The sequence below is a fragment of the Rhinoraja longicauda genome, chromosome 13 (genome assembly GCF_053455715.1).
Source record: "Rhinoraja longicauda isolate Sanriku21f chromosome 13, sRhiLon1.1, whole genome shotgun sequence".
Taxonomy (NCBI): domain Eukaryota; kingdom Metazoa; phylum Chordata; class Chondrichthyes; order Rajiformes; family Arhynchobatidae; genus Rhinoraja; species Rhinoraja longicauda.
The window spans coordinates 22223367-22251249 of NC_135965.1; the positions used below are offsets into that span (position 1 = coordinate 22223367).

Below are 27883 nucleotides of genomic sequence, written 5' to 3' on the forward strand. Positions count from 1 at the left end.
TCGCAGGCAGAGTGCCACAAGGATGCAGCTCGTTCTATACGAGTGAGGGCATCCCCGCTCCAAGCTGCTCATCGTGGGCTTTGAGGCGGCACGGTGACGCAGAAGGTAGAGCTGCTGCCTCGCAGCGCCAGAGACAAGGGGTCGATCCCGACTTCGGGTGCTGCCTGCGCAAGCTCCCTGTGACCGCATAGGTTTCATAGAGTCATACAGCCCCTCAGCCCAACTTGTCATGCAGACCTAAGCTAGTCCCATTTGCACACATTTGACCCATATTCCTCTAAATCCTCCCTATCCATTTACCTATCCAAGTGTCTTTTAAATGATGTTACGTTATCTGCCTCAACTACCTCCTTTGGCTGCTAATTCCATCGGCTCACCAACCTCTAAGTAGAAAAACCTGCCTCTCAGGTTCCTATTAAATCTTTCCCCTCTCACCTTAAACCTATGTCCCCTAGTACTTGATTCCCCTACCCTGGGTAAAAGACTCTGTGCATTCATCGTATCAATCCCCCTCATAATTTTATACATCTCTATAAGATCACCCCTCGTCGTCCTGCGCTCCAAGGAATAAAGTCCTAGCCTGCCCAATCCCTCCCTGTAGCTCAGGCCCTCAAATCTTGGCCACATCCTCATAAATCTTCTCTGCACCCTTTCGAGTTTAATGACCTCTGGGTGCTCCGGTTTCCTCCCACATCACCAAGACATGCAGGTTTGTAGGTTAATTGGCCCTCTGTAAATTCCCCTAGTGTATAGGGAATGGATGCGAAAGCAGGATATTGTAGGACTCGTGCAAATGGGTGATCGATTCTTGGTGTGGACTTTGCATCTACTTTCGTATACGTTTAAAAATGATTGGTTAAGTCTGAATACTACAACAAACTTTTACAAAAGGTAGACACAAAGTGCTGAAGTAACTCAGCGGGTCAGGCGGCATCGCTAGAGAACATGGATAGATGACGTTTCTGGTCCCAAAATGTCACCTGTCCATTTTCTGCAGAGATGCTGCCTAACCCGGTGAGTTATTCAGGCATTTTGTGTCCGTCTGCCTTTGGTATAAACCAGCATCTGCAGTTCCTTTTTATTTCAAACTTTTACAGATGCCGTGTAGCATCATGGCCTGGTTCGGCAATTCCAACGCACAGGAAAGCAAGAGGCTGCAGAGAGTGGTGGACTCAGCCCGGTCCATCACGGGCACAGCCCTCCCCACCATCGAAAGCATCCACACCAGGCGCTGCCCCAAGGAGGCGGCATCTATCATCAAGGATCCCCACTATCCGGGCACTGCTACCATCGGGCAGGAGGTACAGGAGCCTGAGGTCCCACACCACCAGGTTCAGCAACAGCTACTTTCCCACAACCATCAGGTTGTTGAACTGACACGCATGACCATAACCGAATACCAAGGACCACCTCTTGCACTACCAGGGACTTGTTTCTTTTACCCCCAATTTTTTTTCCAGTCTTCTTTCTTTTAGAATTTTATGCTTGATTTATGTAATCTGCTTTTTATGTGTTGCCTGGGTCTCTGTGCCTGTGATGCTGCTGCAAGCATGATTTTCATTGTACCTGTACCTCACCGTGCGTGTGCAGATGACAATCAACCTGATACCTCTTATCTTAAACCCATGTCCTGGGGAGAAATTATTCCTGCCCGTCTCTATCCCCTCGCACTTTACGCAGAAGGCAATGACAAAGGTGATTTCAGGTGTGTGGCCCGGGGATTTCAGGAGACCAATTTGGCCCAAGGAGCAACCTCTGTGGAATAACCATGCACGCACTTTACTGTGTTCCAGTGTACAGCCTAGGCCCGAAAAGGAGGCCGCAATGTTGTTAAGCTGGAGAGAGTGCAGAGAAGATTTACGAGGATGGTGGCAGGGGACTTGAAGGTCTGAGAAGGCAAGACGGAGAGGTTGAGCAGCCGAGGTCTTTATTCCTTGGAGCTCAGGAGGATGAGGGGTGATCTTATAGAGGTGTATAAAATCACGAGGGGAGTAGATAGGGTGAATGCACAGTCTTTTACCCAGGGTAGGGGAATCAAGAACCAGAGGATATAGATTTAAGGAGTGGGGGCAAGATTTAATAAGAATCTGAGGGACAACTTTTTTACACGAAGGGTGGTGGGTACATGGAGTGAGCTGCTTGAGGAAGTAGTTGAGACAGAAACTCTAACAATATTTAAATATTGTGATTGTACCTGCCTCAACTACCTCGTCCGGCAGCTCATTCCATGTACCCTCCACCCTCTGGACAAATATATGGATAGGAAAATGTTTAGAGGGACACGGGGGCAAATGTGGGAATGGTGGGACTAGCGTAAATTGACCACCTTGGGCAAGTTGGGCCGAAGGGCCTGATTCCATGCTGTGTGACTCCATAACTCAGTGCGATCCATTTCACAGCCCTTCACATCTCCCAGAGCAAGTGACAGCACAGGTCCTCTGATCATCACATCTCAGTCAACCCCATCTCAAGGACCATCATCTTCCTACCCAACACCACCCACCAATCCACAGCCAACAAGACCCTCACACAACACCATTCACCCAACCCCAGACCAACATCTCTGGTGGAAACTATCACACCCCACTCCTGCCATCTTGTGACCTTGATGGAGAAATTAGGGGGGAAAAAATAACTCTAGGGTGCAATTGTACAAAATGAATTTGACTTGGGAGCAGCAAGCCTAGTTCCTGGAAGTTCAGAGCCTGCAGTTCACCGCGTTTGGTCAGTTTACAAGCATTCAAAAGGTCCTGGTGCAGGTATATCCAATGTTTCTCACCCTCCCTTCCTCTCCTCTCCTCTCCCCTCCAACACGTACACACACAGGACACATCTACAACTGGAAGGCGGGTGCGAACCAGCGCCACTGGGCCAAGGCTCTTCGGGAAGGGGAAGGCAGCGAACGGGAAAGGGGGAAGGCAGCGAGCGGGAAAGGGGGAAGGTGGGTGGGGGAAGAAAAAGATTTGGGCTGCCGATCATTACGTGTCTTTCACACCAGCTTTGCTGCAACCGAGACAGGCTCGGCCAAAGATATACAAGACAACACACTGAAAGCAAACACGAGAGGCAAATCAATGGCCATCACCCTGAACCATCCCTCTCCCAGCTTGGTGTGTATGTGTGTGGGGTCGGCGGAGATAACATCAGGAGACAACCAAGACATTCATTAGCACTGTGCATCAGTTTATTCCCTGCCCACTCACACTCTGAGCTTGTGAAACACCTCGATTGTTAAATCAATGAAGGGAACAGTGTTGCCTTGAATCAGCGACCAGGGCTCATCTTCAGCATCAGCAGGCATTCGGTTTGGTTCATCCTGTGGGGGACAGATGTGGCGAGTCCAGAGGCAGGCAGGGCCGGGGTGCTGGACAGGCCGGGGGGGGGGGGGGGGAGTGAATGCAAGTCCAGCCGCTCCCAGTGTACCCGTCACTGCGGTCTCCTGCCTTCTCCGTCTCTTCCCCCCCCCACCCCCACACCCCCACAAAAAATAAAACGATGCGGAACCTTCCAGAAAGATGCACACCTCCAATTCAAACACAAAATTGGAAGAGATCCTACCTTTTGAGTCCATCTGGATCGAATCTAGCCTGAAGACAGCCCCGGCAAAGAGGAGAAGGAGTGTGACTGACTGTGTGTTGCTGTTGGTGCAGCTTAGCTTGCAGCTTGCAGCTTGCAGCTCTCTCCTCTCTCCTCTACTCTCCCGAGGTAGACAGGTCTGCAGTCAAACACTGCGCCTCCCTTAAAGGGGCAGGGCCGCCCTGTTGTCAATGGGTTCCCCCCTCTCTCCCCCCACCCCCTCAAACCGCACGCTGACTCGCCATCGACCTTGACGGGACGATATTGGCCGCTAAATCAATCAAATGTTATCGATCTGCAACTTCCATGCAAGGGTCATGTAACATCCTCGCTCCTTGTCACCCATGAATGCAATCCCTGCCTCTTCAGCAAGGGGGGTTGGTTTGGTGGTGGGATTAGCTTTCCCCCCCCCTGTTTGTAACTGGGCTGGAGTGTGATCCAAAAACAAAGACACAAAGTGCTGGAGTAACTCAGCGGGCCAGGCAGCACCTCCGGAGGACATGGATAGGTGATGTTTCAGGTCGGGACCCTTCTTCAGACCCTTCTTCATCCCTGCTTAGTCTGAAGAAGTGTCCCGACCCGAAACGTCACCCATCATTTTCCTCCAGAGATGCTGCCTGACCCGCTGAGTTACTCCAAACCTTTGTGTCTTTTTTTGTAAACCAACATCTGCAGTTCCTCCTGTCTGAAGTGTGGCAATGCAGTCATGGTCCTGACCCGAAACATCACCTATCCATGTTCTCCAGAGATGCTGACTGACCCGCTGAGTCACTCCAGCACTCCAGGTGACGTTTCAGGACAGCACCTTAAACACATGAAGAAGGGTCTCAACCCAAATGTTATCTGTCCATGTTCTTCAGGGATGCTGCTTGACCCACTGATTTACTCCAGCACTTTGTGTCTTTCTCCGTCGTTTTATTTATTTGTTTAGATTATTATTGTTGTCATGTGTACGGAGGTACAGTGAAAAGCTTTTTGTTGCGTGCTATCCAGTCAGCGGAAAGACTATACATGATTACAATCAGGCCATGCAACTGTGAATAGATACAGGATAAAGGGAATTATGTTTAGTACGCGATAAAGCCAGTAAAGCCCAATTAAAGATAGGGCGAGGGTCTCCAATGAGGTAGATGGGAGGTCAGGACCGCTCTCTAGTTGGTGATAGGATGGTTCAGTTGCCTGATAACAGCTGGGAAGAAACTGTCCCTGAATCTGGAGGGAAGTGATGTCTCTCTTCTGTACCTCTTGTCCGATGGGAGTGGGGAGAAGAGTGAATGTCCGGGGTGAGATGGGCCCTTGATTATGCTGGTGGTGTTGCCGAGCCAACGTGGATGGAGTCAATGGACGGTTGGTTTGTGTGATGGTCTGGGCTACGTCCACAACTCCCTGCAATTTCTTGCACCCTTGGATGGAGCTGTTCCCAAACCATGCTGTGACGCATCCCGATAAAATGCTTTCTGCGGTCTTTGATGATACTGGCTGCCTTTTTGAGACAGGGTCTCCTGTAGATCCCTTCGATGGTGGCGAGGTCAGTAGCCGTGATGGACCTCTGCTCTACTCACTGTGAAAACAGTTGTGGAATGGTGTAGAGGGAGCTGTCCATCCTAACCATCTCGTGTGGAAGTTCCCCAGCGTGAGCCAACCAAATTTCAGTGCTGACGTCAAATGTTTGTAGAGCATTAAAGCTTTCATTAGGTTAAGTACATGGCCTGTTGATGATATTAAGTGCCTGGGCAGAATGTTTATGTGAGGAAGCTTTCTCAAATATAAAATTTGAAAATCATTGAGCTCCATTGCACACCTTGAATCTAACTCTGACATAATGGACCCTCAATGAAAATCATTCCATTTTGTCAGATCAAATTAATCTTTAATAAGGACCCATTACACCAGATGTTGTAGTTGCAGAGGATATAATGTGTAGGGCACTGTTGATCTTTGATTTTAGCCGAAGGAAGAAGTGTAGATTTTTCCTTCAATATTACAATTTAGTTTAGCTTATTGTCACGTTTACCGACAAAGCTAATTTGCGTGCTAACCAGTCAGCAGAAAGACTATAAATGATTACATTCAAGTCGTCCACAGTGTACATGTACAGGATAAAGGGAATAACGTTTAGTGCAAGGTAAAGTCCAGTGAAGTCCGATTAAAGATAGTCTGAGGGTCTTCAATGAGGTAGATGGTAGGTCAGGACTGCGCTCTAGTTGGTGATAGGATGGTTTAGTTGCCCGATAACAGCTGGGAAGACACTGTCCCTGAATCTGGAGGTGTGTGTTTTCACACTTCTGTACCTCTTGTCTGATGGGAGAGGGGAGATGGGGGAGTGACCAGGGTGAGACTCATCCTTGATTATGCTGGTGGTCTTGCTAAGGTAATACCTATTGAAAAATCTGAGTATCTCTTAGAACTTAGAACATAGAACAGTACAGCACAGGAACAGGCCATTCGACCCACAATGTCTCTGCCGAACATGATGCCAAGCCAAATTGTTATGTCAAGACAATCTTGTGTTCTAATATTACTTCTCTCCCAGGGTATCTTAAGTTACCAGAGCCAAACAGACCCCGTGATTAGCAGATCAAACTTGGATAGTTCCGGAATTAATGGAAAGATACGGCATAGAACCAGGCCATTCGGCCCACCGAGTCCATGCCAACCATCGATCACCTGTTCTCCCCAGTTCTATGTTCCACTCCCAACACACTAGGAGAAATTTACAAAGGGCCAATTAACCACCAAACCCACGAGTTTTTGGGATGTAGGAGGAAACCGGAGCACCCGGAGGAAACCCACATGGTCTCACCGAGAACATGCAAACTCAAGGCAAAGACAGCTTTTGGGTTCACTCCTGAACTTGGGGGCTGTCTGCGTGGGGTTTGCACCTTTTCCCTGTGACCCTGTGCAGATGCTGCCTGAACTGTTGAGTTTTTTCATCATTTTTTGTTTTCATTTCATCTTGCGTAATCAAGAACCTGTCAATCTCCATATTAAAAATACACAGACCTGTCCTCCACAGCCGCCTGTGGCAATAAATTCCACAGATTCACCACCCTCTGACTAAAGAAATTCCTACTCATCCCCATTTTGAAGGTATGCCCTTTTATTCTGAGGCTGTGTCCTCTGGTCTTAGACTCTCTGACTAGTGAAAACATCCTCTCCACATCCACTCTATCCAGGCCGTTCATCATCCGGTAGGTTTCATTGATATCCCCCCTCGAGAACAGGCCCAGAGCCATCAAATGCTCATTGTATGTTAACCCAGTCATCCCCTCGATCATTCTTGAATAACATTCTCTGGACACTCACTAAAGCTGGACACTCACTCAGATATGGGGTCCAAACCTTCACTAGGTGTTTCTAAAATGGAGATTGACCGTTTCTTGATTAGTAAGGGCGTCAAAGGTTACGGAGAGAAGGCAGGAGAATTGGGTTGAGAGGGAATGATAGGCCAGCCATGATTGAATGGCGGAACAGACTCAATGGGCCGATGGCAATATCTGCTATATCCTATGACTTATGAACTTATGAACACCGCTTACAATATTCCAAATGTGGCCAATAAAGCCTCAGGATGACATCCTTGTCAGATGGTCACATGGTTCAAATCTCACCGAACCATGGAATTGCATTCAATTAATCCACTAATTGTAAAGTCAATTAAATAGGGAAAAGAGGTTGCAATCGCTACTTAGTCTGACCTCTAACTGACCATCCACACAAGGAATGGTTGACTCTAAATGTCCTCAGAGTGACTAAGTTTGGACGGATAATAAATATGACAATCTCATGAATGTCATCACAATGAAACTGGAGGAAGGAATGTTTCTCTTTCAAAGTTTAAGGGCATTCCTGGAAGATGATATCGCCCAGTTACATCGATGGCAAGAGTATCGTCTTATCACACGTCACCAAAACAATCCCAAAATACACACTGCAACCGACCTGGAGTAGCTCAGCGATTGTGAATTGGCCACTGATGCTGACAGATGTTATCCCACATCTACTGAGGTTGCATTGAATATTAACATTACGAAACTTAGGGGTGACACAGTGGTAGAGTTGCTGCCTTACAGTGCCAGAGACCCGTGTTTGATCCTGACTAAGGGTGCTGTCTGTACGGAGTTGGTACGTTCTCCCTGTGACGGCGTGGCCTTTCTCCGGGTGCTCCGGTTTCCTCCCACACTCCAAGGGTGTGCAGGTTTGTAGGTTAATTGGCTTCTGTAAATTGCAAATTGTCCCTAGAGTGTAGGATAGTGTTAGTGTATGGGGTGATCGCTGGTCGGCACAGACTCGGTGGCCCAAAGGGCCTTTTTCACGCTGCAGGCTCAAAGGGCCAAATGGCGGTGCAGGCTCGAAGGGCCGAATGGCCTACTCCTGCACCTATTTTCTATGTTTTCTATGTATCTATAAAGTCTAAAGTAAAGTCAATGCATTTGCATGGCATAGAATCATAGAATGGTTGTGGCATAATAGGAGGCTATTGGGCCCATCGTTTATGTGCTGGCTCCCTACTAGAACAACTCACCAGTCCCACAGCAAAGCACAAAGTGCTGGAGGAACTCAGCACGCCAGGCAGTATCTGTGGAGGGAATGGACATGTGATGTTTCGGTCTGGGACCCTTAATCAACCCTTCACTTTGGATGGTTCAGTGGTGCCGTGGGTTGAGCAGCTGCCTCACATCGCCAGGGACCCGGGTTCAATCCTGTCTACAGGTCATAGAGTTATCTGGCTGTACAGCTTGGACACAGGACCTTCTGCCCAACTTGCCCACATCAGCCAACGTCCCATCTCCACTAGTCCCAACTGCCTGCATTTGGCCCATACCCCTCTAAACCTGTCCTATCCAGTGCAATAGTACCTGCCTCAACTAGCTCCTCCAGTAGCTTGTTCCATACACCCACCACTCTTTGTGCGACCTTACCTTAAACCAATGTCCTCTAGTTCTCGATTTCCATACTCTGGGCGAGAGACTCTGTTGTCTACCTGATTTATTCCTCTCCTGATTTTGTACACCTCTATAAGATCACCACTCTACATCCTGTGCTCCAAGGAATATTGTCCTAGCCTGCTCAAAATGTCCCGATAGCTTAGGCCCTCCTGTCCTGGCAACATCCTCGGAAATCTTACCTGCATCCTTTCCAACTTGACATCATATTTCTTAAGATGGTCCCAAAAACTGAACACAATACTCTAAATGTGACCTCACCAACATATTATATAACTGCAGCATGACTTCTCAACTTCTATACTCAATACTGGTGAAGGCCAATGGACCAAAAGCCTTTTTGATCACCCTATCTACCTGTGACGCCACTTTCAACAAACTATGTGTCATCTGCAAACTTGCTAATCATGCCATGTACGTTCTCATCCAAATTATTCACATAGATGACAAACAGTAATAGGCCCAGCACCAAACCCTGAGACACGCCACTAGTCACAGGTGCTGTCTGTATGGAGTTGGTACATTCTACCTGTGAGTGCGTGGGTTTTTTTTCCAGGTGCTCCAGTTTCCTCCCACAATCCAAAGATGTACAGGTTTGAAGGTTAAATGGCTTTGTACAAAAAATGTAAATTGTTCTTAATATGTAGGATAATGCTAGTGTTCGGGGTGATCGCTGGTCGGCCGAAGGCCCTGTTTCTGCACTATTTCTCTAAAGAAGGTGCCTGACCCATTGGGATCTTCCAGCACTTTGTGTTTTGCTCAATTTTCAGCATCTGCCATCTCTTGTGTTTCCAATTCCACACCCTGGCCCTTTCTTTGTAACCGTGCGCTGTTTCACCATCATGTATTTACCGAAGGACACAATGGAACCTGTTTCATTACTCCTGACTGCCCTTTCCCATTTCCAATCCTCTCTCTGTATAAAAACAATTTGGACAAGGTTTGTAGGTTAATTGGCTTCAGTAAAAATTGTAAAATTTTCCCTGGACTGTTGGACGGTGTTAGGGTATGGGGGATCGTTGGTCAGTGTGGAATCGCTGGTCCGAAGGTCCTCACTTTTCCGTGCTGTATCTTAAAGTCTATTGTACTTGAGTTTGACTTGGTTGTATTTATGTATAGTATAATCTGATCTGTTCAGATAGCATGCAAAACAAATCTTTTCTCTGTAACTTGTTACATGGCAATAATAAACCTAAGGTTTTTTACATTGAGTATCCTCGCCACATCATTGCATCTGGCGCAGGGAATCGAGAAGGTTTGCACTGTATCATCAGACAATGTTATACCGTTGGATAAAGCACAACCACTATCATCTATTCACCTCCCCTTAGATGCTCAGCTGTCTGAGTCACTAACCTTGACAGCTCTGGGCACCTTGGCTGTAAAGCATTGCTTGCAACTGTGGAGGTAGTAATTTGAGTGGGAGCATTAGCCAGAAGTATAAGATGAACTGATAATGCATTTCCATCTATGAACAGAAAGAGCACACAATTTGAATGACCTCAATTGATGCATTTATTTAAAAAATCTGCTGACTGATTAGATATCTAATCAATAACACTCTGAAACCAGGCATCATTGGCCAATCAGCCCTGGTCCCAAACTCAGCTCTTAAATGCATTAGAGGCACATTAATGCGACACTTGAAGTTCATCAGCACTCTTACATAATCAATATACTAAAACTCTCATTTGTTTGTTCCTGAACTACAGCCAAAATGGTACATGATAGCGCGACAATTTTATGCCCATCTTACTTTCCTTTGTCCCATGGCCCTAATGGAAGAAGTTTCATTGAAATTGGTGTTATATTTTTTAAGTTATTCACATTTTAAAGTTTTTTAAAACACACATGCGTAGTTGGGGCCCCATACATCAGGTACTTACGTAAGATGACCACCGCATCCGCCCGTGCACAGAACAAACGCGTCCACCCCTGCACAGTTGGGGCTTGTTGATCTTGGGATGAGCAGGGCTCGGCCACCTGTCTCTTGGGGGCGGGGGGAGGGAGGGGTGAGGGAGGGGGGAGAGGGGGGGAGAGGGGGGGAGAGGAATTGTGGGGGGAGAGGGGAGTGGGGGAGGAGAGGGTGCTGCACCAATACAGGAGAGGTTTGGGCCCAACGTGTCCACTTGGTCGAGTGCATTGTAAAATGCATAGTGATGTGCAGGTTTATTGTGCTACTAATTTACCCTCCAAAGTCCATACTTTAGCAAGGCCAGAGGGTGGTGGAGGCCTGGAACCCGCTGCCGGGGGTGGTAGTGGAGGCAGATACGATAGTGGCATTTAAGAGGCTTTTACATAGGCACCTGGATTTGCAGGGAATGGTGTGATATGGATCACGTGAAGGCAGAGGAGATCTGTTTAATTTGGCAACATGTTCGGCACAGACATTGTGGGCCAACAAGCCTGTTGCTGTGCTGTACTGTTCTACGCTCTATTTGCTATGAGGTTAAGAGGAGACCTGATAAAAGTTTATAAAACCGAGAGGGGTAGACAGCCGAGTCCTTTACCTCAGGGTGGAAATGTCAAATACTCGAGGGCACAGCTTTAAGATGAGAGGGGCAAAGTTTAAAGGAGATGTGTGGGGCACGTTTTTGTACACTGAGGGCAGTGGGTGCCTGGAACACGCTGCCGGGGGTGATGATGGAGGCAGGGACGGTAGTGGCATTTAAGAGGCACATGGATAGGTACATGGATATGAAGGGAATGGAAGGATATGGATTATGTGCGGGCTGAACATTGGAAGTAAGAATAGAAGGGCAGATTATTATCTGAATGGTGTCAAGTTAGGAAGAGGGGATGTTCAACGAGATCTGGGTGTCCTAGTGCATCAGTCACTGAAAGGAAGCATGCAGGTACAGCAGGCAGTGAAGAAAGCCAATGGAATGTTGGCCTTCGTAACAAGAGGAGTTGAGTATAGGAGCAAAGAGGTCCTTCTACAGTTGTACCGGGCCCTGGTGAGACCGCACCTGGAGTACTGTGTGCAGTTTTGGTCTCCAAATTTGAGGAAGGATATTCTTGCTATTGAGGGCGTGCAGCATAGGTTCACTAGGTTGATTCCCGGAATGGCGGGACTGTCGTATGTTGAAAGGCTGGAGCAATTAGGCTTGTATACACTGGAATTTAGAAGGATGAGGGGGGATCTTATTGAAACATATAAGATAATTAGGGGATTGGACACATTAGAGGCAGGAAACATGTTCCCAATGTTGGGGGAGTCCAGAACAAGGGTCCACAGTTTAAGAATAAGGGGTAGGCCATTTAGAACGGAGATGAGGAAGAACTTTTTCAGTCAGAGAGTGGTGAAGGTGTGGAATTCTCTGCCTCAGAAGGCAGTGGAGGCCAGTTCATTGGATGCTTTCAAGAGAGAGCTGGATAGAGCTCTTAAGGATAGCGGAGTGAGGGGGTATGGGGAGAAGGCAGGAACGGGGTACTGATTGAGAGTGATCAGCCATGATCGCATTGAATGGCGGTGCTGGCTCGAAGGGCTGAATGGACTACTCCTGCACCTATTGTCTATTGTCTATTGACTATTGAGAGGAGTTGGTCTTGGCATCATGTTCAGCACAGACATTGTGGGCCAAAGGGCCTGTTCCCGTGCTGTACTCTTCTGTGTTCTAACCATATGATGGATGATCTCACTCCCTGCTGTAAACTCCTGCGATTTGCGATGGAATTGATGAATGTTGGGCACAGGAGCACAAGATTTATGACCTTTGGGTCTTCAGTGCCACGACAAGCATGGATATAGCCGCCTAGCAGTAATCACACTTCCTCTTATGTTCCGGATCTTGGCAAATGGTCCACATGGAACAAGGGCATTTTGACCTAGACATTAATTTAACACAAATACTTAGGGATTTTTTTTGTTGTTGCTGTATATCAGTCTTACAGAAGGGAACCAAGGAACTGCAGATGCTCGTTTACCAAAAACGTCAACGTGCTGGGGTAAGTCAGTAGGTCAGGCAGCCTCTCTGGAGAACAAAAATAGGTGACATTTTGGGTCAAAAGGTAGACATGCTGTCTTCAGAAGCATAATATGGTTATTTTAATCATGCGGTATTAACTGAGAAATCAGAGTGGGTCATGTGGCCTGGGCACTCTGGTCTTAGAATCCTCTAACCTGGGACAAAGACTGAGTGTTCACTTGATCCATAATCCTTGATCAATAAGGTCACCCCTCAGGCTCCTACGCTGTAAAGGAAAATTAGTCCCAGCCAATCCAACCTCTGCTTGTCACTCAAGCCCGCAATCACAGGTAACATCCTTGTGAATCTCTTCAGCACCTTTTCCAACTTAATGACATCCTTCCTGTAGCTGGGTGAATAGAACTGCACCCAATAGTCCAGTTCTTGCCGTGTCCAAGTGGCTTTTCTCCCACATCCCAAAGACGTGCAGGTTGTAGGTTAATTGGCCTCAGTAAATTGCCCCTAATGCATTCCGGGTTGATGAGAAAGTGAAATAACAGAACGTGTGATCAATGGTCAGTGTGGACTCAGTGTGCCAAAGGACCTTTTTCCATGTTGTATTTCGAAACTAGTATTACTGATTAATGCAATAAATGAATATGGTATATTTGTGTGTTTTGTGTTAATGAGCGTGTAAAGCTGCAGCAATTATTTCATAATTATGTTTCCAGCACACATGAGAATTGAACACTTGTCTCTCCTCCATCCATATCATTCATGTATATTATAAACTGCAAGTTGTCCCGACCCCAGTCTGTGGAACGGAACTTAGAGGCATTTAAATCACAAGAACATTGGCTCGTATTGCCAAGAAAATTGTGGAACCAATTTAACCAACACAATGTAGATCCCAATAGACAATAGGTGCAGGAGGAGGCCATTCGGCCCTTCGAGCCAGCACCGCCATTCAATGTGATCATGGCTGATCATTCTCAATCAGTACCCCGTTCCTGCCTTCTCCCCATACCCCACTGACTCCGCTATCTAGCTCTCCCTTGAATGCATTCAGAGAATTGGCCTCCACTGCCTTCTGAGGCAGAGAATTCCACAGATTCACAACTCTCTGACTGAAAAAGTTTTTCCTCATCTCAGTTCTAAATGGCCTACCCCTTATTCTTAAACTGTGGCCCCTTGTTCTGGACTCCCCCAACATTGGGAACAAGAAATAAGTAATTACCGTCATGTTTTCACCATCCCCAACGCCCGTTTGGATGCAGTAGAGTCAGTCCTCAGAAGTCCCACCCTTGCACCCCTACACCCACACCTTAAAAAGTTTTGGGCCCATCCTGTTGTAGTTCTCCTTCCATCGCTTCCACTTTGGGGGCTTTTCCCAGAGAAAAAGGAGTTCTCACCTCCTGGTAACAACCTCTTGGCCCATCTCCAACATTCCCCTCTCCTCGTCACCACCTCTCTGCCAGTTTTCTACCCTCTCTGGATCTTTTTATTTCCAACTGCAGGCAACTGTCTTGACTTCTCTCCTCCCTTTACCCACTCCAATCTCAGCACCTCTGAACACACAGCTTGATACCAGTCTGAAGAAGGGTCCTGCCCCGAAACATCACCCACCTGTGATCTCCAGTGATGCTGCCTGACAAGCTGAGTGTCTCCAGCACTGTGTCCTTCACTGTAGAGCCCACTCCTCTAACCGTTTGGACCAGTCAACCCTACAAATGGGAGATTCACTCATCACCCACATATACTGGAGTTATTGATAGCTCCAGCACTGTAACCCACTTGAACAGTGATAGCCTGCACATGAATCCTTTAGACCTGGAGTCCCTCACGACAGACATGTTGGGAAGAGCAAGATAGTATTTATTGGCTAGCCGTTTCACATTTCCCAGAAGATTGGCATAAACCACAAAGCTCCATAGTTAAATCCCAAATAACAACACAGCATCATTGAATATTGTCTCAATGTTGGAAGATTTTATTTTATAATTAGATTGCATATTTTTGCCAATTTTAAGTTTTAACCCTTGGAGCCTAGGATTACTGCAAACAGCAGTTAAATCCTTGTTTGTAATTCTAATAGATTTCACATTGTTCTTTTCTTCCCACCCCAAGTCAATGAAATCACCAAAATAACACAAGGGCTTCTAATGGAGATCAGTAAATCCTTTGAGTGGAGGCTGCCAACTCTTCCTCAGTGACCCCTCCAGTGTTCGTGCCCCTCGACCTCAGAGGTGAGTAGGTAGAAGTCATCTCTGCCAGAACCAAGGTGTTGCATAGGGTCGGAGCCACAGGCACAACTGGAACATAATCCGCAGGTCAAGGGATTTGATGCAGCACCGAGAGATGTGGCGTCCTCAAAGATGTCACAGTGCAGCAACCTACTCAGATGTGCTGAGGGAACTTCAAGGCACGATTCCAAAGGCAATGTCGGTCGACTTGGGCCAAAATCAACCACCAACCATTAAAAGTGTCCCCGCATCTCATTGCCACAAGTGAGATCTTGCTGTGCACTAATTGGGCGTACTTTTATATACAATGAAAGACTTAGTTGGTTAGAAAGTGTTTTTGGATGCCCTGAAAAGGAATATACAAGCAACCAACCTTCATAATTGCAAATTTGTCATTCAAATGCTGTGGTACAATTTGACCACCATGTTAGTATGCAGAGTGCTTTCATTTACAGAGCAGAGCAGGCCAGATCATCAAAATAAGCTAACAAACAAATCTTGAATGGTTGGCAGAAAGTTTACTTCAAGTGAACAACCAACTGAAAGGTCAATTTGAGCTCCTACATTTCTCTAATAAACCAGGATTAACTAGAGGTGATAAAAAGAGACATGTAGCTAGACCAACTCAGCGGGTCTGGCAGTGCCTCTGCAGACCACAGATAGGCCTTGTCCAGGTTCTCCAGAGATGTTACCCGATCTGCTGAGTTACTCCAGCATATTGTGTACACCAACATCTGCAGTTCCTCGAGTCCACATTAATGAGGCGTATGAAGGGTCTTGACTCTGAAATGTCACCTACTCCTTTTTTCCAGAGATGCTGCCTGACCCGTTGAGCTACTCCAGCATAGTTTAGTTTATGGTCACGTGTACCGTGGAACATTGAAAAGCTTTTGTTGCATGCTAACATTAAATGGGTCTTTTAGATTCAAAATAAAACCCCTACTATCTTATTAATATTAATCTAGATACATCTTAAAACAATTTTTCAGTGCGATGTGGCCGCTGATGATGCTCATTTTCCACTCCAGGGACTCTAGACTGCAGTGCCTAGTGTTGTGGAATCAGTCTGAAGGTTCTTGACACGAAACGACACCCATTTCTTCTCTCCAGAGACGCTGCCTGTCCCGCTGAGTTACCCCAGCACCTTGTGGCTAGTGTTGAACAGGCAGTGGCTCCTGGCATAACCCAGTGGGTAACCCAGTGCTGAACCTGAGTATGATAGAACATTGACCATTGCAAGGCTCCTCCTTTATGGAAGAATTCAGTCATGTTGTGACCAGCCCTTGGTCATGTGCTGTGCATGGTCAACAAGGACATTGGAAGCGACTCTGAAGTCTCCCAAATAGGTGCCTTGCAATGGTCAATGTTCTACCATATACCCGAGTTCAGCACTGGGTAACTCTCTGGTCTATGCCAGGAATCACCTTCTGTTCAACACGAGCAACCGCAGCCTAAAGTTCCTGAAGTGGAAAATAAGTATGGTCAGCAGCCACATCTCACTCTTCACAGTAAGGTCACTTTGAACACTGCAGTCTGCAAGGAAGGGGCTTGGTCACTGCTTCCAGTGCTGTCTCTCACCTACTGTTGCCACCAACATTTATCTGTACCAAAGCCCTGCTTCCACACTGACCAATACAAGATTCAGCTAATCCAGATATTTTATTTTCCTTTCAGGAGGCCACAGTGATATGTGGTAGAGTTGATGCCTCACAGCGCCAGAAACCCAGGTTCAATCCTGGCTCCAGGTGCTATCTGCACGGAGTTTGGACGTTCTCCCTGCGAGTGCATGGGTTTTCTCCGGTTGCTCTGGTTTTCTCCCACATTCCAAATATGTGCAGGTTTTGTACATGTCGGCCATGAAAACCTGTTGCTACAAAGAAGGTTGTTCCGTAAACTCCGTCAGCATGGTGAGGTTAATTGGCTTTTGTAAATTGTCCCGAGTGTATATGATAGTGCTAGTGTACGAGTGATTGATGGTTGGCGTGGACGCAGGGGGTTGAAGGGCCTGTTTTCACACTGTTCCTCTAAAGTTGAGGTCCTGATTATTAAATATTTTCCTAACACCTTTGCAAAAGGTTTGCTAGATCTTGTTCCTGTTGTCTGCTTCCACCTTTGGTGTTGATGGAACAATGAAGTGGTGACTCTTGCACTTGCCTTCCAGTGATCCACATCTGCTCGTGCTCACCTTCCAATGGATGGAGATATTGTCAATCTGCCTCGTTACCCACCCCAACCCAAGGGAGTTTGCTGGTAGATCTGCATTTCACACGTGCCCAACACAGTGGCTTCTGCATGTATCCTGGAACAGGCATGTTGCATGGCAAAAGAGCAGACCCATCAGCCCAGAGTCCATACCAACTTCTTCTGGCCCATCCAGTTGATTTCTTTACTTTAGACTTGAGATACTGCGCGGAAACAGGCCCTTTGGCCCACCGAGTCCACGATGACCGGTGATCCCCATACACTAGCACTGCTCTACAGACTAGGGACAATTTATCGAAGGCAATTAACCTACAAACGTGTATATTTTTGGAGTGCAGGAGGAAACCAGAGCACCCGGAGAAAGTCCACATGGTCAGGGGGAGAACGCGCAAACTCCATATACACAGCGCCAGTAGTCAGGATCGAAGCTGGGTCTCTGGCACTGTGTGGCAGCAACTTTACCACTGCGCTACCATGCTGCCCACAAATCCCATATCATTCCCTTTTTCTCCCCCAGGAGTCCTGTCAACTCCAGGCACCTTCTCCATTTTCCTCAATTCCCTCATCCTTTAAAAAATGATCTACCTCTTTAAATGCCAATCTTCCACAACCTTCTAGAATAGAAAATTCCGCAGATCCACGACGAGATGAGATTTCTATAAACACCATTTTGAAATGACTGCCCCCTCATTTTAACCTCTCCCACTAGTGGAAACAGTGTATATATTTCCCAGTTTTGCTCTTTAAGCAGCTTAAAAATTGAGCTTTTCTCACCTCGGTCTAAAATGCTGAGTACGTTAATATGTGGCACAGGCCCCATGGATTCAGAACTCAAGTTTTGGCTGATAAATCACAGTGGATCATCTGAACCGGGAAGTTTTCTAACTCCATAATCCACTCCCTCAAACTTGGCGAGATTGAGCTAGTCACCTGGAGCTGCCTCCTACAGAGATAAATTGAAGCTTCACAGGGCAAAGGAATTTGTCGTCCTATTTTCACACATCCTTTCTGAACATCAGATGCAACAGATACTAATTGCCCCGACAGCATCTTGGTAACTCTGGAGTTATGGCCGTGCCATTGGCCCCTGTTACCAGCAGATCGGCCAGGAGGAGCTGAAGAGAGTGGTGAGTCTGTGGAATTCTCTGCCACAGAAGGTAGTTGAGGCCAGTTCATTGGCTATATTTAAGAGGGAGTTAGATGTGGCCCTTGTGGCTAAAGGGATCAGGGGGTATGGAGAGAAGGCAGGTACAGGTTACTGAGCTGGATGATCAGCCATGATTATATTGAATGGCGGTGCAGGCTCGAAGGGCCGAATGGCCTACTCCTGCACCTGTTTTCTATGTTTCTATGAAGATCAGCATCATGGACAGTACCCATCTGACCTGCGTGGGTTTACTCCGAGATCTTCGGTTTCCTCCCACACTCCAAAGACGTACAGGTATGTAGGTTAATTGGCTGGGTAAATGTAAAAATTGTCCCTAGTGGGTGTAGGATAGTGTTAATGTGCGGGGATCACTGGGTGGCACGGACTTGGAGGGCCGAAAAGGCCTGTTTCCGGCTGTATGTATATGATATGATATGATAAAACATCAACACCATGGACAGCACCCACACGCCAGAGCACATCAGCACCATGGACAGTACCCACCTGCCAGGGATCATCATTATGGGCAACATGGTAGCGCGGCGGTAGATCTCAGCCGTCTCACAGCACCAGAGACCCGGGTTCAATCCTGAACACTGGTGCTGTCTGTACGGAGTTTGTACATTCTCTCCTATGACCATGTTGGTGCTCCAGTTTCCTCCCACACCCCAAAGACGTGCAGGTTTGTCGGTTAATTGGCTTTGGCAAAACTGTAAATTGTCCCTAGTGTTAGCGGGGTGATCGATGGTCACCACGGACTCCGTGGGCTGAAGGGTCCATTTCCACGCTGTATCTCTAAACTAAACTAATCAGCGTCAATTGACAATTAGCGTTAAGACGACCGTTGTCATGGGTCAGGGCACTCCACTCCCACATGAAATCACCCTAAATACCACTCGGCTGGACACTAGATCCTAGGTAGGTGAATTTGTTGACAGTGACAAATGGCTTCCCTCTGGATTTGCAAAGCAATTAATGTACAGGAAAGGCAGCAACTACCTTCAGGACGCGAACCAAACGGGCATGGAAGAACTGAAAACTCACACCCATCAGCAGTGAAGCTTGGACATCTTACCTACATCAAGACCTGAAATTGAATATTTTTTTTAATTTCTGCTGTCTTCGTCACATCCTGGGAGTTTCATAGGAGAACAAAAACAACCAATGAACCTTTCCTCTCCCTGACCAACATGCCGAACATCAAGCAGAAGCCTCTCCACTGCCTTGGACATGTTCACAGGTTGGAAAATGGACACATCCCAGAAGTGGCGCTAAACAGGAAGGTCATCAATACACAGAGGCCACAGATCAAAGCTTCGCTACAAGGATATGATTAAAAGAGATAACAAATGCTAACATTAGCACTGACAACAATGACGCAGCTTCTGAGGTGGTGGCTCTAATATGAACGGGAGTGAAATGCTTTGAAAGGTTGATAACAGCACTCATCGCTGCCAGACCTCCACATAATCTAGGCCAATTTACATACAGTAAGATTGGGTCTCCCTTGCTCTACTTACAGCCCTGGCTCACATAAGAACCCACCCTCTGTTATCAGGCTTCTGAACTGTCCTCCCACAAGATACTGTTCGATTCACCTCTATCCCATTGAGGACATTGGACATTGCAGCACATCCATTCCAGAGACAGTGTTAAGCTGCAAAGGGTGCAAAGAGGGTTTACGAACATGTTGTCAGGACTCGAGGGCCTGAGCTATAGGGAGGAATTGGGCAGGCTAGGACTTTATTCCTTGGAGTGCAGAAGGATGAGGGGTGATTTTATAAAGGTGTATAAATTCATGAGAGGAATGGTTTGGGTAGATGCAGTCTTTTACCCAGAGTAAGGGAATCAAGAATCAGAGAACATAGTTTTAAGGTGATAGGGGAAAGATTTAATAGGAACCCGAAGGTGGAAGGTATCTGGAACGAGCTGCCAGTGGGGGTAGTTGAGTCAGGTACAATATCATTTAAAAGATTCTTAGACAGGTACAGAGATAGGAAAGGCTTAGATGGATATGGGTCAAATGTAAACAAACAGGCCATTCTTTTTGTATCAATACAAGGTTGGTGGGTGTATGGAATGAGATGCCAGAGGGAGTAGTTGAGGCAGGTACTAACACAATGATAAAAAAAACATTTGGACAGGTACATGTAAAGGCTAGGTTTAGAGGACTATGGGCCAAGCGCAGGCAGGTAGGACTTGTGTAGAGGGGCCATGGTGGTCATTGTGGGCAAGTTGAGCCGAAGGTCCTGTTTTCATACTGTATGACTATGACTAAAACTGCAAATTATATTCTACTCTGCATCTTCCCCTTGGCCCTACCTACCATATTCGAGTTTGAACATTGTATCTATGTATGGTATATCTGAACTGTTTGGATAGCATGCAAAACAAAGCATTTCACTCTACCTTGGTGCATGTGCCAATAGTAAAACCCAGGCCTAAAACACAACTGGTCACAAGTGATGTGTAGTTTCTCCAGAAATTACATTTAGTTGGGTTTTTTAAAGATGCAAATCAGATTGCAGCGATCCTGTGAATTTTAACAGGTAGTAAACATCGAGGCAGAAGTCCACGGCAATTGGCCACAGTTTAAAGATTGCATTGTTCGTGAAACAAGCACAGGATTACAGTAACTGCTTTCTTTCTCAATCCTGATTCACAAGATTCACTGAATGGGGCCAAGAAATTGCATAGGAACTGGAAACAGGTTTGGGTCCAAACCCACCAATGATGATTAAGGACAAGGGAGAGTCTCAGACCACAGGCCACAGCTTCAGATTAAATGGTCATACCTTTAGAATGGAGATGAGCAGGTATTTCTTTAGCCAGGCAGTGGTGAATCGGTGGAATTCATTGCCACAGACGGCTGTGGAGGCCATGATTGGGTTGTAGAAATCGATAGGTTCTTGATAAGTAAGGGTGTCAAAAGGTTACAGGCAGAAGCAGGGGAATGGGGATGAGAAAGAAAGATAGATCAGCCATGATCCAATGGCGGAGTAAACTCGATGTGCCCAATGGCCTCATTGTGCTCTTATGCCGTATGGTCTGACAGTGGCACCTGGGCAAGATAGATTCCATTGCGGATTTTAAAACATTACCTTGTGATCAGGTAGATCTAAAGTGAAATCAACTGTGTTGTATGATATGGAGTAGGCACTGTGTCCAAGCATGGACCTGTAGCAGCACAGAGCAGGACACCAACAACATCGCCTGGCCAGGCCAAGCCCTGCTACTCCGACCCAGTGCAATCGCCAAGACAATGGGCCTTTGTGGCCAGGATAAGATTCTACATTGTTAACCACTTTGGACTTGAAAATGGTGCTGGAAATGTGGTGACTCTTTAGACTTTAGAGATATAACACGGAAACAGGCCCTTTGGCCCATCAAGTCTGCACTGACCAGTGATCACCCCATACATTAACACTATCCTACAGCCTAGGGACAATTTAACTGAAGCCAATTAACCTATAAAACCATATGTGTTGAGTGTGGAAGGAAACCTGAGCACCTGGAGAAAACTCACGCGGTCACAGGGAGAACGTACAAACGCCATACAGACAGTACCTTTAGTCAGGATCAAACCAAGGTCTCTGGTGCTGCAAGGCAGCAGCTCTACTGCTGTACCTTGTGTGCTGTCTTAGTGTAACCTTCTGGTCCTGCACTCTTAGATATGATTACACCTGTGTATCCTGAGAATTATACTGCACTGTATGCAAAGGAATTTCACTATAACTAGGTACATGTGACAATAGAAATATAGAAACATAGAAAAATAGTTGGAGTAGGCCATTTGGCCCTTCGAGCCAGCACCGCCATTCAATATGATCATGGCTGATCATCTAATATCAGTACCCCGTTCCTGCTTTTTCCCTATATCCCTCGATTCCTTTACCCCAAGAACTAAATCTAACTAATAAAATACCACTGAACCATTTGAACTACTTGCTCTTGATCCTGTCTTTTTTTTAAAAAATTGTCCACACTGGGATGTGGGTTGAAAAACTAGAATAAATGGACTAATCTGCCTTAAAGGTTAGAATTTTCAGGCAATATCCAATAATTGGATGAACTTCAAAGGGCAAAGTTTTAAATGCACTATTCCCAAATCCCAACACTTATCTGCTGACGATAGTGTAGTCCCTTCAGTAATGAATGTTACCAGATATTAGTTGGCATTTAAAAGTCCAGAATTAACACGATTTTGACAAAGATAAATTACGGTTGGATGGTGAAAGTGGTTTCAAAACCAAGGACGGTGAACATGTTTTCACTTGAGAGATGCTACTGCTGATTTCACAGTTCAAGCCAACTGGTGTGGAAGCTTTCTACAGTGCGGTCTCAAGTTCTTTGAATGCATGACCAGTACCCTGAACATAATTAAAAACAAGGAAAACTCAAGACCGAGTTTTCTCACCATCCATATCTCGCTATGCAAGGAGTTCAGATTAATGGAACATTGCCCAGGTTTAATAAGCACCTGGATGATCATTTGAGTCACAACCTACAGTTTTAGTTTTTAGCCCACGGAGTCCGCATCAACCAGTGATCACCCGCTCACATTAGTTCCATGTTATCCCACTTTCTCACCCACTCCCTACACACTAGGGCAATTTGCAGAGGACCACATATCACACAAACCTGCAGGTTTTTGGGTTGAGGGAGGAAACTAGGGCACCTGGAGGAAACCCACGCAGTCACAGGGACAATGCACATACTCCACACAGACAGCACTCGAGGCGAGGATCAAACCTGGGTCTCTGGCGCTGTGAAGTAGCAACTCTATCGCTGCTCCACTGTGTCACCGCTAGTGATTAAAGACGAAAGATGACAGGCCAGGATTTGCAGTGGCAATAACCTTACTACTGCATTTAGGCCCAACATGGACAGTGGGTCAAACCCCAAACCAACTTCCTTAGTAGATGTAAAAAGATTTATTAAGAGTTTGTTCAAGACATTGGGCAGACTGGTATAGGACACTGTGAGCAAATAAAACTTTGAGATCGCAACTTGGTCCATAAATAAATATCACAAAGTTAGCATCCACAGTTAGGGGGGTGGAGGTGATGAATAGAATGCCTTTAAAACACACTGATCCACAATATCTGTATGGACCAGTTGAAGAGCAGTGTCTTTTTGCATCAACAGCATCTCCGCTCACCAATATCCAACTGGGCAGCAAGGAGACCACCTCGGCAGCACAGCCAGGCACGGGCTCCCACAGCCGTGCCCACCACAGGTTTTGGGCAATGGATTGCTACTATCCCTCATCCAGATCCTTTGCTGCAGGAGTGGCCGGAAAAGTGCTAAATTCAGACGGCACAATCGTCAAATACAAACCGGCCATCATACCTCCTCCTTCAGACGCCCCAGCCTGCAAGACAATCAACCAGGAGCCGGTGGTCACCGAATTATGAGAGGAATTTTATTCTACTCTCACATCCTTTGCTGACCCATTGCAATGGAGGCCATCTTCAGCTCACTCATGAAAAGGACACAGTGCTGGAGTAACTCAGCGGGGCCGGTAATCTCTGGAGAACAAGGATAGGAGACGTTTCAGGTCAGGACCCTTCTTCAGACTGACCTGGGCCATCTGTAGCTCACTCAGCACAAGTAAAACATACGTGGTCTTTATTGGCCATGCTGAGAACATTCTAAACCAATCGTAGGCCACACAAGAGTGAGCGCAAAGACCTTCAAAAGGGGTTAATGCCAGGATTTGGAGACACTTGGTGGCGTACCTCCAACTAAATACTGAGAATTAAAACAACAAATTTTGAAGGGCAAATGGTCCCCTGAATATACAAATCCGCAAGTCTTTGGAGTGCGAGGGGAAACCAGAGCACCCGGAGAAACCCACGCGGTCACAGGGAGAACGTACAAACTCCGTACAGACTGCACCCCTAGTCAGGATCGGACCCAGGTCTCTGGTACTGTGAGGCAGCAACTCTACTGCTGCACCACTGCGCCGCCCAAACCAAACACTACCACACCCCAGGTCTCTGGAAAGTAACCTCACTGTACACACTGCAGAAACGCTGCTCATTCTGGAGTCTTAATACCCTTCTCAGGGCAATCCCAAACTGGACAGCTCACCAGAAACGACAACTTAAGTCAGTCTGAGGAAGCAAACACCGGGTTTTCCCGGACTCCTTAATTAGTCCGTGGTGCAGAGCCCGGGTGTGACTTGGACGATACTGCTTCAGGAAGCTCTGCGGTGTTACTGCCTGGCGAGGGCCACAGACTCGACACTCCGCCCTGCGGTTGGCTCAGAAGAATTTGTCGTCGATGCGGAAGTGAGGCCGGGTGACGTCGTCGGGGTTGATGAAGACAGAGATGGACTTGCCCGGGTTCTCGGTCACCAGCTGCTGCAGCTTCTTGGCCAGGTGGTCCTCCTGCGGCCGGCCCTCCCCGCATCCGCCGTCCGAGTAGGAGGAGAGCGCGCCCGAGCCGTTGCCCCTCTGCGGGGACCCCTCTGCCAGCCGGTTGGCGGCACGCACCTGCTCGATGGCCGTGCGCAGGTGTTCACCGGGGTCCGAGCGTACCGAGGCCAGCCGGCGGGCGTACAGCAGCGCCATCTCGTCGGACAGCTGCTCAAACATGTTGCACTGCGGGATGAAGTAGTTGGGGCAGAGGCGGTTTACCAGACAATGCTGGAGGTCGTCCAGCAGGCCAAGAAGGAAGCCGGCCGAGCAGCCCTCCCTGGCCAAGTACATGGGCGGAAGACGGTCGCAAGCCCAGAGCATCAGACTTCGCAGGTGGTACGGACTAACGGCTCGGGACTTGAACAGGAGCTTCGCTATCATGGCCTTGCACGCCAGGTAGGCTTGCATGAGGTTGGTGGAAATGCACTTCTTCAGCTGGACCTCACTGCGGGCAAAGGACAACCTCCATTCGTTCTCCTTCTTGCCCTTGAGCGAGGCGGCCGGCACCAGGTAGAAGCCGCTGATGACCTCCTCCTCCGTGATCTTGCCGTCCCAGAAGTGGTTCTCCATCAGCCAGCTCTGGGCCACCGCCGGCCAGCCCTTGAAGGAGACCACCGGCACGATGTCGTAGAGGACACGGCTGGAGCCCACGGCCAGGACCACCGAGATCACCGTCTGGTTCTTCTCCACCCTCTCCACCTTGGGCATCCCACGTTGGGGCTTCTTGAGGACCTCCTCCAGCACCAGGGTGATGGCCTGGTGGAACCACTCCGCCACCCGGGTCGGCGAGAAGAAGTAGTTGGCGCCGCCGTTGACGTGGTCCACCACAGTGCAGCAGTCCTTCCACTTGCTGATGGTGGCCTCGTCGAAGAGGCGCAGGCTGAGCCAGGAGTGGCAGAGGGCCGAGTGGCGCATGTCCAAGGTCACCGGCTGGTTGCGATCGTGCAGCTTGAGGGCCGGCACCAGGAGGGTGAAGTCCATGTCGTAATCCGTCCCACGGACGTAGTAGCCAAGCTCCTCCAGGTCCATGTCCACCACCCCTTCATGGACTCCACCAGACAGCAGCAGATACTCGTTCGCCATGGGCAGCTTCTGGTCCAGTTTCTGGACCATGCCTGAAACCAAACAAAGGCAGTCAGTTTGGGCAAATAACTCATTCCTAACCCACAGTCATAAGAGCAGAATTAGGCCAATCGGCCCATCATGTCTATTCTGCCATTCAATCATGGCTGATAGAACAAGATAGTAATGTTAGACACAAAGCACTGCAGTAGGTTAGTTTATTTTTGTCACATGTACCAAGGTACAGGGAAAAGCTTTTCTGCTATCCAGTGAAATCCAATCAGTGGAAAGACTATACATGATTGCAATCAAGCCATCCACAGTTTACAGATCAAGGTAATGATGTTTGGCACAAGATAAAGTCTGATTACAGATAGTTTGAGTGTTTCCAATGAGATAGATGGAAGTTCAGGACCAGTCTCTAGTTGGTGATAGGATGGTTCAGTTTCCTGATAACAACTGGGAAGAAATTGTCCCTGAATCTGAAAGTATGCATTTTCCAACTTCTGTACCTCTTACCTGATGGGAGAGGGGAGAAGAGGGAGTGCCCGGGGTGAGACTAGGTCCTTGATCATGCTGGTGGCCTTGCTGAGGCAGCGTTAAGTGTTGACAGAGCTAATAGAAGGGAGGTTGGTCGGTGTGATGGGCTGGGCCGTGTCCACAACTCTCTGCAATTTCTTGCAGTCTTGGATGGAGCCGTTCCCAAAACAGGCTGTGGTGCAATATAAAATGTTTTTTATGGCACACCTGTAGAGGTTGGCGAGAGTTGTTGGGGGCATGCCAAACCTGCCTCCTAAGCAGGTAACTCAGTGGTTCAGGCAGCATCCCTGGATGACATAAGTAGGTTGAGTTTCAGTTTGGAACCCCTCCTCAGGCAGTATCTCGGGAGAACATGGGTACATGATGTTTTGGGTCAGAACCCTTCAGAAGAATGGTCCCAACCTGAAACGTCACCCACCTGCATTCTTTAGAGAATGCTAGCTGAAAAACTGACTTACTCCAGCACTTTGTATCTACAGTGTATCTTTGGTATAATCCAGCATCTGCAGTTCCTTGTTATTACATTAAAGATGGCGCTGTTCTTGTCTTTTGCTTATAACCATTGCAAGATTTGTGTTAAACTTGCTGGCTTCATTGGGAAATAATGTAATGCAAGTGAATTAGTGTTGAGGTATGACCTGAAGTGGTCAATTGAAAGATATAGCATGGAAAAAGATCCTTCGGCCCACACTAACGATCAAACTCGTTCACACTAGTTCTATGTTATCCCATGTTCTCAATCACTTCCTAACAAAGGGCAAATTACTGAGGCCAATTAACTTACAAATCTCCAGAGATGCTGCCTGAGCCACTCCTGCACTTTAAGACCACCCATCCTAAGCCAGGAGCAACGATGCTGTCCAGGTTTACTGCAATCGTTGGCACCAAATGGGTGGAGCCTTTAACTTGCAAATCAATTAAATGCCAATGTACATTTAGGAAGAGGAATTTAACAAAAGCAAAGAGTAATTACCCAAAGTCTAGTGTAGCTAAATAGAATTAATGATATAATTTAAAACTGCTTCACTCCCAGAGGGGTCTGTTAACAGGAGTTTTAATCATTCCCTTCCACCATCTTTGTAATCCTGTTTCGAATTCTGCAAGGTTTTGGAACTAAACTGTACAAGTGTACGACAGCTTGAAAGAGCAAAAATACAGAGGCAAGCAGAGAGAACAAAGCAGACAAGTTAATTGTGCAGACCAACTGTCTGGAGTTTTTGCAAACATCTTCACCCTTTCACTACTGAGGTCTGAGGCTCCAACCTGCTTTAAAAAGGTTTCAATAATACCGGTCAGTGCCCAAGAGGAGGAAGGTGACATGCTTCAATGACTACCTACCAGTGGCACTAATATGTTCATGAGTCATAGGAGCAGAATAAGACCAATCGGCCCATCGGGTCTACTCACTCTGCCATTCAAACATGGCTGATCTACCTTCCCCTTTCAACTCCATTCTCCCGCCCTCCCTGCAACCTTGGACACCCTTAGTAATCAAGAACCTGTCACTCTCCGCTTTAAAAATTAGCTTAATCAGGTCAGAATCAAGTTTACATACTAATCCAATCTATTGTGTTGTGGTAGAACAGAAGTTTCACCAGGAGGTCACCCATTGTCTTGTAGGTACCATTATCTTGTAGGTAACAGCATCTGATCGCCATGTCTAAAACAACAAGTTTCAGATGGCGATCAGATGCTGTTACCTACAAGATGGTTGGAATCTAGGGCACAATGCAGTGGACGCAGGGACTTACATTCATGTACTTGGACAAGCAGTTGAATTGTCTATGCATAGAAGGCAATAGGTCAAGTGGAGGGACATAGATGGGCAGTGGGT

At 47.2% G+C, this 27883-nt stretch overlaps 1 protein-coding gene across 1 annotated transcript in view; it reads right to left on the minus strand.

Annotated features, from left to right (window-relative positions):
* Positions 1-14414: 14414 nt before the first annotated feature.
* LOC144599537 (nucleotidyltransferase MB21D2-like) overlaps positions 14415-27883 on the minus strand; it is a 30680-nt gene continuing 17211 nt past the window's right edge. The window contains exon 2 of the mRNA XM_078410545.1: positions 14415-25562. Within this exon, the coding sequence (XP_078266671.1) occupies positions 24292-25562 (1271 nt within the window). The 3' untranslated portion in view covers positions 14415-24291. The remainder of the gene's footprint in view (positions 25563-27883) is intronic.